At 26.8% G+C, this 11,219-nt stretch overlaps 1 protein-coding gene across 3 annotated transcripts in view; it reads left to right on the top strand.

Moving 5' to 3' along the window:
* The window catches only part of LOC141531556 (peroxisomal leader peptide-processing protease-like), a 44,258-nt gene that overhangs the window by 31,376 nt on the left and 1,663 nt on the right, over positions 1–11,219 (top strand). For 2 of the 3 annotated variants that reach the window (XR_012479962.1, XM_074249484.1), the window contains exons 1-4: positions 1,477–2,050; positions 9,009–9,723; positions 9,809–9,978; positions 11,049–11,161. Coding sequence is in view for 2 of the 3 variants with exons in the window: in XM_074249484.1 (XP_074105585.1) it covers positions 9,023–9,723; positions 9,809–9,978; positions 11,049–11,161 (984 nt within the window). In the remaining variant the exon portion in view is untranslated. Of the gene's footprint in view, positions 1–1,476; positions 2,051–9,008; positions 9,724–9,808; positions 9,979–11,048; positions 11,162–11,219 lie in introns of those variants that run through there. The other variant, XM_074249595.1, reaches the window with a different exon arrangement.

The following is an 11,219-nucleotide window of genomic DNA, read 5'->3' as shown; positions in this document are numbered from 1 at the left end:
TAGTAAGTAATGAAAGTTGTTGCGAAAGTAAGTGATGTTACTTGATAAGAACTTCAATTGCTGCTTGATCCTATAGATCAACTTTTAATTTCGAGAAGTAGAATTTTTACTAACAAGAGAGCGTAGAGGAGGGAGGGGCACGACGGCCAAATCAAACTTTTTTCGAAATATTTAAGCTACAATAACTTTCATACATGATATCCGGTTTTAGAACGCTTGGAGGGATTTAGCAAGGTTAAGAGAGCTTAACCAAAATTCTCAGAAAGAAATCCATTCTGACAAATAATTGAAAAATTATTTTGAAAAACCATGCTTCGTTAATTTTTTTCAAATTAGATATCTTTCGAAAAAAAAAATTTTTGAGCTTGACCGAAAAATTTGTGATGAAAAAATTGATTTGACGTAAATTTTTCAAGTTATTTTCAAGACAAACCACTTTTTCGAGATTTCTTTCGAAAACCATGTCTCTCGAATTAATAAACCGATTCTAATGCGGTTCACGGTAATCGACGCCATTTTTTAAGTAGAAAAGCTGATTAGATCATAGAATTGATTGAAACAAAAGTTTCAGAGTAATTAAAAATAAACTATTAGTTTTCAATTAGAAAAAAACTCGAATTTTTCAACCGCTTTTCGATCAAATACTCTGTTACAAAGTTATAAGATGTTTCAATGTTTACATACATACATACATACACTTAAAAAAATTTTTTTTTTCACCTAGAATACAAAGATTTTTATCCAATTTTTTTATATTCAATATGTTTCTTAATATAAAATAACTGGTATTTTTCGTCTTAGAATACCTGTTTTTTCTGAAGCTAAAATTTTATGCTGGATTACCGTAGCAACTGCAGCGGTGGCGCTACCAATTCTCTGATTTCTCTCCAATTTCACAGTCTTGACGTGTTTGTTTACATCATTGAAAAATTATACTGATTCATAATTTATTGAACAATGACCTAGCTGTATTACAATTGATATCACAATTTGGATGAATCCTTGGGTACAAAAAACGTTGCTCGAGTGAAATTTAAGTAATTAAATATTCAACATTTCAACGATTTAATAATAATTTTTTTATTTTTAATCGAAATATTATGATTAATTATAATTAATTTAATTTTTTTTTATTTAACTATAATTGATAAATTAATAATTGTTAATCATAATAAAAAAAAGTCCATAGTATTATAAACACATTTGAATCTATCTCTTCGAGCTCAAAAGTGAATAACAGTTCTTCCATGGAGCTCGGATAGCTGAAGAATGCTGTAATTGATGAAATTTGAAGTACTTAGCATTCGAAATTAGCGGGAAGTTGCAGGGATGGTCTGTAGGGTTAATCGTTTTACTAATTGTTTTTTTTTTAATTTCGTCGAGCGAATTTTAAAATAATTTTTAAAATCATTCTTTCAATGGTTAAGTACTATAAAATTTTCATAGTACTTAACACATTAATGCATAACAGTATCCATTTATAGCTTGCAATGAAATCATTAAAGTAAACAGTTCAGATATGTATTTATATCTAAATTAATCTAGTTTCTTGGATTTGAACCAAATTGAACATATTTATTAAAATTTACTTGTAGTTATATACTTCATTAAATTAATATTTTTTCGTATGATAGTTGTGTGGTTACGTAGGAGTTAAATAAGGAATGATTCCTAGCATACAGGTCTGTTGTATTTGCCGACTATATTAAGTTCTCAAATGTCCAAGCGTAATGGATCTGTCCGTGTATATAAATCTTCGAATGAACTTGAGAAAGTCTATATGACTGTATACAAATGAAGAGAGACTAGACAGCATGGCAGCGTAACTTGTATGTTCAAAATAAAAGTGTCTTGACTTGTAGTTGCATATAGAGTAGAGGGGAATGTAACATGTTTGTTGCTTTAAATATTCTACTACATTCGAATTCCGTGCGAGGAAATTCCTTGAGTAACCGAATGGGACACTTGAATATTAAGACTAGTGAGAGAGTGAGAAGGGAACTGACTACTTCAATAGACAGTATGGCATCATTCTAAGAGAAAAAAACCGGTGAGTAAAATCAAATCACGTACTCAAGCTAGCCGACATGCATTCACGAATGAATGAGTGAATGTATTATTGTGTTGAATGCGTTTTATTTCCAAGTTATAATCACGAATTAAGGCTTAGTGTTTATAATCATATTTCCGATAAACCTGATAGTAATTTAATACTACAATACAATCATAAGCAACAAAGCATTCTGTGTCAAATAATTTCAAGTGAAATATTAATAATATACTATATTTTTTTTCTTTCGAATTTTTGTAGTTTTTCAACAGTATTAATCAATTGAAAGTAGTTTTACATAATTAGTTCGTGAAATTGATCGCTCAACGTTTAACATCTATGGTCTTATAATTAATTAAAATTTTCAAAAAAAGATTTATTTTATTTTTAAAATAATTTTTTTCTTTAACTTGAAAACTAGATTGGCGATCTCGTTTCTCATTATTATTAACAAAACATTAGAGTTTGTCTGCGTATGCAGAAAGTTAAAGTGTGGAATTGCATTCACCTTGCGTATGAAATTGTCTCTCTGAGCCAAAAACAATAAGGCTGAGGATTAAATAGGATGTCCAACCTTGCTTCGTGGTGTGCATACTATTTTTAACCACTTCTCAATCAAAGAGACTGAGTTGAATATGTGTTATAACAAATTAATCAGTTTTGGGGCATACTTTTACATATCTTCTATAAATATTACCCGTCAGTTACTGATTACCAATTTTTTTTATTTTATCGAAAGCTGTTATTAAAAAATAATCAGTAGCTGTAAGCCATTATTTATTTTTGTAGATTATTCATATTTTTAATTAATATAACGTAAATGATAATCAAAGCATTGATCATTTTTATTAAAAATAATTTTGTGTTGATTTGTTTTGTTATTATATAATTTTTGTATATATTTAACATAAAGTCAATAGTTATTATGGTCGATGGAAATAACTCTTGTTACATAGTAAAATTTGCTGTGGCAAAATATAATAATTTTTTCCCGTACAAAAATATCAATAACTAGCTGACCCGGTGAACTTCGTATCACCTACAAAAATTTTTTTTTTTACAAATTTTGATTTGTGATTTTTAACCTGTAAACTCTAATTTATTTTTGTCAACAATTAACACTGGTCGTATTGTAGACGGTTAAGTTGGTATTAAGTTATTAAATGAAACTTGTTGGTCATTTTAATATGTTTTATGTGTTTTATTTATATAATAAATGTATAACAAATTATAGAGCCTTTGGCGCGTAACCAAACGATCCGGGTTCGATTCCCGGTCTGGGCTGTCCGAATTACTTTTTCAGTTACCGAAAATTCCTACTGAGTAAAGGTCCTCCCCTTCCCCCTTTATCCTTTATTTCCCCCAGTTCCCAAAAATTTGTCTTTAATGACAAATTTAGCTATTATATATGGCTTTTATATATATATATATATATATATATATATATATATATATATATATATATATATATATATATATATAGATACCCAAAGTATACTTGTACGTATCTTCCTGCATATTGGACAATTTTGTATACTCTTGCAACCTTGAGGCTCAAGCGTAACAATAGCGATTTCGATACAAAATTAACAATTTTTTTTTTTTCTAAACCATCCCTGAACTATAACGAACAAAACAAAAAAAATTTTTGAAAATCGGTCCAGCTGTTTTTGAGTTTTAGCGAGACTAACGCACAGCAATTGATTTTTATATATATAGATTACCATTTGGTTCTATTTAATGTATACTTTTATTTACATGAAGAAAAAATAAAAAATATGTCCAAACAAGAATTTCTTGACAATAATTTGTTTAAATTAACAATTTAGTAAATAATTTTTTTGAAAGAAGAATATTAATAGATATCTGATTTCACTGTAATAAGCAAGCAAATGAATACAGTAAGGAGACAAGTAAGAATTCGGCAAAAAAAAGTCCTTTTTTGGAAATTTTTAAGAATATATGTTCTTGTTTCGAGAACACAAATTTTTTTTTTGAAAAAATTCTTTTTTTATAGTTTTCTTGAGATTTCTTAAAATCTAACTGTCCGAATCGATCTAAATTTTATTCAAAATCTAAGTTTTGACACACACACACACACAAACAGACACTATCGCGGGAATATTCAGGGAAGCTTCCTAGAACCTTAAAACGTCGAGATCTGATGGAAACTCGATTTTCGAAAAACGGGGTAAAACCAATAAATTCCTGATTTTCGAAAATTTTCAATTTTCCTAGCGGGAAGTTAAAAATAATAAGATTTTTACTGTTTTCCTTAAATCTATTGATTCACCATCGAGTTATCCGAGATCGAAGATAAGATTATGGTCAATTTACAATTTTCTATTTCTATTTTATCTATAAATTCTATTTTATCACTCAAATAAAACAGAAATTATTTGAAAATCTAACAATCTGTCGGGCATTGAAGTGTTATTTTAAGATTCGAAAAAAATTGTGTAGTCATTTTTCTACAAATTCCTAAAGGACACTCAATACATACCTCAAAACATAGCTCAATGGACTAAGAATACTCTTGTAAGAGATAATTTTATGATTCATAACAGGAATTTTTAATGAATGGTATAAAAACGAAAGATATAAAAAAAAAAAGCATTTCAAGAAAAGGAAAAATAATTTTCTTATTATACCTCAAAACGTGAGAATCTGAAAAAATTTTTGCAAATAGATGAAAAAATTTTTGACAAGTATTTAGAAGTTCCCAAATTTATAAAATTTGAGATATTATTTTATCTGTGATTGGTCTACAGGTGGCTGTTCTATGAATAAAACCAAATTTATTTTTTCAAGTCGCGGAACATCACATAACAAAATATCTCAACTGTGCAGGAGCTTATATAATAATGATGTAGCCTTTCAGAGATTAATATAAGAAGTTATTCTAATCAGATCAGCTACTCTAGAATAATAAGAGAATCTAGCTTATAATTTGTAAAATGAATGAAAATAGAAAGTTGTAATTGTTTAGGAAGATATTGACGTAATTAACTTAAATTTATTTTAGGAATATAGATTAGAGTTATTCCATCAGTTAAATTATTAGTTTATAGAAGCTGTATATTTGAGGAAGTAAAATATTAAATAACATAACACAAGATATACGACATTAGTGAAATATGAATATTAAATATAAATTTCGACAAAAATATTGAAAATTAATGTCTATGACGCAAAATTGTGAACAAATATAAATAACATGATTGATATATGACTTAGATATAAATAGTTATGGATTCTTATGACGCAAGCTACTCGATCAATTACATAATAAATGATACAAATACAGATAACAAATAAATTTACGTTATTTAAATGCGGCTGATTTGATATAAACACAAAAATCTTTCATACCCAAGAAAACGATGTTATCTATTTTTTTTACTGTATAACATATCAATTAAAATTGATTATTAAGATACAGCCACTTCTAAATCAAATGTGAATCTTCAATAGTACTTTAATCTTTTTTAGTTGTATTTTTAATTTATTTAAATATTATTAATTCTACAGGGATCTTATTTTTAATAAATTATGATTGATCTATATCACAACCATGTTACCTAGATCTAACATCATTTAGCAGTAGCTGCAGTGGTTAGCAGCATAGCCGAGCAATTTGAGTCCTATACTGAACTCTCTGATCTGATCATAGATGTTTAATTCAATGAAGCAATCATCATCGTAATTATGAATTGAAATTAGTTGATTTTGAAAAAGAATCATTTTTATAGAACTTTTAACGTGTGAATCTCGACAAATTCTGTTAAGCACTTAAGATTACAAAGTAACGTTAAATATATCCGAATTATTTAATTTTTTTAGAAGAAGTTAACATTACTAAAATTGAAAATAAACAAAACTATTTGTTGTATACTGATGTTTGAAGATCTTACAAATAATATGGAATGATTGTCTTCAAAACATTTTTGATGTCAGCATGAATATTATCCTGATACTGTAAACAACATACTTAGGAAATTGCTGTCACAGTTATTTTTGTTCTCTGATATATTAGGATTGTATCATTAATTGAAAATTTATTAAAGTCGATGACTCAATAAGGCATATTACGTTTTATCATGACATGACCCTTTCGTTATGGTCTAAAGCATATCGTGTAAAACTAAATAATCGATTATTTGTTAGTTTTATTCCAATTTTTAACCTTATCTCATAGAAATAAAATTTTTTTGAATTCTTATTGTTACATACCTTCCGAAAAAAAATTTATCTACATCAATATACAATACAAGGGGATCAAGTTTTATATTATTTTTTAAGATTTTTTTAACAAAACTCAAATATGTAAAGCAGTGGTAACATACTTTTGACGAATTTCTTTTTTTTTTATAAAATTATTATATTTTTTATTCAATTTTTGCTTTATAAGAACAAAATAATCAATAATATTCAAAATGTAAGTACAGCAATAACTATCGTTCAATTCTGATGAATTATTTTTTCTTATTAATTGAGTGGTAGCCTCTAATTATCGGTAATACAGACCTAACATTTCGTCATTTACAGAATGACGTAGCTACTTTTAATTTGTTCCTCTTACCATTTAAAATTCAATATACATCATTATACAAGATTAGCTGCATATACATGTAGCCGACAGCTACTCTAGAATAGATTAAAGTTATTACTATAAAAAATTAACATTAATAATTAATCGAAAAAAGTATTGGTATACAAGTAAAGTTGCAAAGAAATAAATAACTTTTTCAAAGACATACAGAAGTATTTGTAAACATAATTTGTGATGCTGAATACTTGCAAATGGAAATGACTATTATTTAACAGAAGATCTTATACAAAAGCCACACGTGTGTTTAAAGGCAGACTTTCTATATTTAGGTGAATTATAGATATAAGTTTTAACAATTTAATAAAATCTAAAAAGTTAATAAAAAAAAAGCATGACAGACGTTCTGGAATTTACGTCAGAGTTTTTTTTCTATCATATATCTGTTTTCTTGTTGATCTAGAGCTTTAGTCCTTGTGATTATTACTTTGATTTCTATGCCCACTCTAGAAAAGAAGTCTATATGTGCTGATTTAAATATAGAACTTATAAAGTAAAATATGCTTTATGACAAAAAATAAATTGGTTTTAGTGATATTACTTTAATCTTTTTTATTTTCGTCTGTTTTTTTTCTTTTCATTTACTAATAATAGTCATGCGAGTGTATTTCATTCATATTCTCACATGATAAATCTCTGAGTCATCTTATTACGTAGAGAGCGATTAGATATTACTCCTCATATAACTTAATTCCCAAGAAGATTCATGTCGGTTAATTATTATAATATTGTATGCAGTTGGCTTTATAAAAACTAATTGGGCCACACACCACGTTAATATTGATTAAAAATCATTTTGATTTCACCTTTAATTACTTTATGATCAATTCACATGGCTTTACAATTATCATCTTGAATGTTTTAATTTCGGCTTGTCCTGAACTTAATATATTTATATATTCTACCCTATACTAATATGTTATAAATTTTACATATTGATTGTCACATTTGCTATCTAAAAGGTAGGAGGGGGTGGCACGGTTAGCTCTTTAACATTTTTTGTATAAAATGGTTCCCTCAAAATTTTTAATATGATCGAAAGGGTTATTGGACAAAATGGACCCTTTCAGAAAAGAATGCTTATCTATTCAGTTTTTCTTATTTTACTCACTCATTGAATCAAAATGACTAATATATTAATTAAAGTAACATTTTTTTTTTTAGTATTAAACATTTACGTTCGAAACTTTTTATTAATTAAACACGGGAAAAAAAAACTTGAAAAATTGCATTTTAAATAGTAATAAGTGTCCCGTCGTATTTGAAACTAGAAAAATTACAGTTCGAAATAACATTTTTCTAAATTCAAACTTTGAATGTTAATTTTCGAAGCTTTCAATGTAAATATTACATTTTACAATGTAATTCTTATAAAATCTGTAATACTTACAATCTGAAACTGTAATTTTTACAGTTTTTATCACGAATCGCTACGTTACATTATATACTGTAATTTTTATATTTTTCTTTTTTCCGTGAATAAAAAGAAATCATTTTTCAATCGATATATCTTATTTTTGAATTTGAAGAAAAAAACATTTTAGTCTAAGAAACAACATTTTCTGAGCTACGGGAACAACTTCTTAAATATAGAAGCCTTTGGATGGAGAAGTTTTTTCATTTAAGTTCAAGTATAAATTATTTTGCAATCAAAACATTTTTTGCTTAACTCTAATTTTTTGTTACTATTAATTGAAAAATGATTTATTTTATTAAGAAAAATATGTTTTTTAGTCTAAGAATGAATTTTTAATGACCGATATATTCTTCATTTAAGGCGATCTTTAGTTCTGTGCGGAGGCTCACGATGTATAAGTTAAGAGTTCGACAGCATTAAATACGCGTATAGTAATAATTGCCAACTTGTAAATTCTACTAAAATATGACAATCCTCTCTAAATTTAAAAGACTTCTTTTCTTCGTTTACTGATAAAAAATGTTTCAGATAAAATAATAATTAAAAAATGCTTTTATCTAGTTAACTTCGTTTACTTTCTCTAGTGTATTCCAACAATAATAATTTCGATAAAATTGATTATTATGATTCAAACAATAATTCTTCTTGTTTTGGAAATTTTTAATTTCCAAGAAGGAAATGAGACGATAGAATCTTCCATCAATTGTGTGATTTCCTAGGTTCAATCATTTGTACTAATTGAGCAATTAAATGAAGTGCGACTTAAGTTAATACTATTAACGTTGTTGCGCCATCGTTTGATTAGTTTCTTCTTTTTTATTGTCTATGAATGTAATAAAAGAAACATAAAATTACATATAATGGAAATTTTCATTTTCATTTATTGTGTACTTTGACTTGAAATTAAATATAAGTTTATTCTTATTTTTTAGGAGCAAAACGAGTCATGGCATCAAAGGGTGTTGCAATATCACTTTTAAAACAAGATGGAAAAGAAATTGAGTATACTTCAGGAATACACATATTGAAAAATTGGGTCCTTACGCATGGAATTTTATTGAAGCCTAAAATAGAAAAAGATAAAAAATTTTCAGATTTTATTTCTACATTACCACCTGGTGAAATAGTTAATTTATCAGGCAGAGAAGATCATTTAAAAGTTCAAGTGAAATTATGTCAAAAAATTTCGAAATCATCCACACAAAACACAGAAGTAAAAAGTTTAAATGGTGTTGTTGTCAGCTTATGGAGTTGCCCTTCACTGATTGACGCTTTGACAAAATTATATTCTTCAACTGACTTAAGTGAAACTTTTGACAGGCTGAATAGAATACTTTTACCGATAATTTTAGTAATATATCTTAATCAAAAAGATGAAAACGTAAATAATGTGAATGAATGCAGCGTTGAAAATATTCATAAAATGTTAAATTATTTTTGTGACAGTCAATTATCTCAACAAATTCCTGAAAAAGGTGATGACGTAGAAATAGAATCCACGCCATTCGGGAATCCAGTGTTCATTAATTCCATCTCAAAAGGAATAGTGAGTAATGTATTAGGGATAGATAAATGCGTCATGTTGACAGATATACATGCAATTCCAGGATGTGAAGGAGGGCTTGTATACTCTACAAACCGTAAAGAGTAAGAAATCAGAAATTTGTATATAGGTAAAAAAGAAACATTATGTTCTAATGAATAGATACTAATGAAGTATATATCTTACCAGTGGAAGCAGAGAAATATATGGAATGGTGATTGCTCCGTTGAGTTTGTGCCGAAGCGAATGGGTCAATTATACTTTTGTCGCATGTCTTCTACCTTGTTTGAAAAGATTACTCAGGAAACAGGAAGATAAAAAGACCTTGAAGATAAGCCAGGAAAATTTTAACATCATTGGTAAATATAAAACTAACTAATTTAACTGTTTTCAAACTAGAACTAATTATCCTGATATAAAATGACTTTAAGAAATTTTTTATCGGTACAATTACCAATGAATAATTGAAATTTATCCGACTTTATCATGTAAAGTTCAATGTAAAGATTTTATCGACATTCTTTGATATTTTGTGGTATATTCTGAGTATTTTTGGAGTGAATTTTTCAATTAAAAAAAAATTTTTTCATTAATTTTTTGCAAACATAAACAATTTTTGTAAATATACAACTTATACATTTTTTTATGCGAAAAATTTTCCATTTTTTGATAGAATTACTTACTTTTCACTACATATACTCAGAGACCTTGAAAAAATACTATCAAAAAAAAAAGTGATTTTTTAGCTTTATCCCCATTTTTTATTTATATCTCCTGAATTTTGAGAATTTTTCATGTAAAATGTAATTTTAACGATAACTCAAATTGGGTAAAAGTTTTCAGTTCTTTTTATTTTGTCTCAATAGGCCAATAGAAATTTATTCCACAATTTCGAACAGTTAATGTAGGAAAAATTATGATATAGTCGTGCAAAAATGAATTTTATTTCTAATGATAAAATTATCGAAATAATCGGTTCTTACGTACTGTATTTTTAATTACGTACATAGTATTTAGGAATAGAAAAACATTACGCTTTGTACATCAGACTAAAGGAAGGCAATAGAAGAAATATTGTTAAAAGCTTTCTTTTTTATTGTTTCAAAGGAAAATTAAAATTAAGTATTCTAATCAGGTTTACCAATTTTCTAATGCATTAATTTCGAATCAAAAACTAAAAATTTAATTCTTTGTTTGAGTGTTAGGATTAAAAATTGAAAAATAATTTTCTAATGCGGTAGTTGAAATTATAATTTTTTTAATCTATACTATGAAATCAAAAATTTCAAACTTAAGTTCAAGGTAATTTTTTCGTATTACACAATTGAGAAAAACTATAATCCTAATATTATTTTTATGCATTATCCGTCAATCTGCTTTTAATAATTCTTGTTATTAATAACAATTAATCAGATCTCTTCAATTACAGACTCCCTAAACAAGTGTGTGGTATTAATATATTGTGGTTCTGAATGGGGTAGTGGTATACTTTTGGATAGAGGTACTGGCATCATATTAACATGCTCTCATGTGATTGATAAGGTAAGTAATCTGACATATTTTTTTCTATTATTTTGATAAAAAAAACTGAATTAAATAA

This window comes from Cotesia typhae, unplaced genomic scaffold, assembly GCF_013202065.1.
Source record: "Cotesia typhae breed Kobodo isofemale line unplaced genomic scaffold, CoteBio_Ctyphae contig_11, whole genome shotgun sequence".
Lineage (NCBI taxonomy): Eukaryota > Metazoa > Arthropoda > Insecta > Hymenoptera > Braconidae > Cotesia > Cotesia typhae.
Note: the sequence above shows the minus strand (reverse complement) of the source record. Positions and strands in the feature narration are given on the sequence as shown.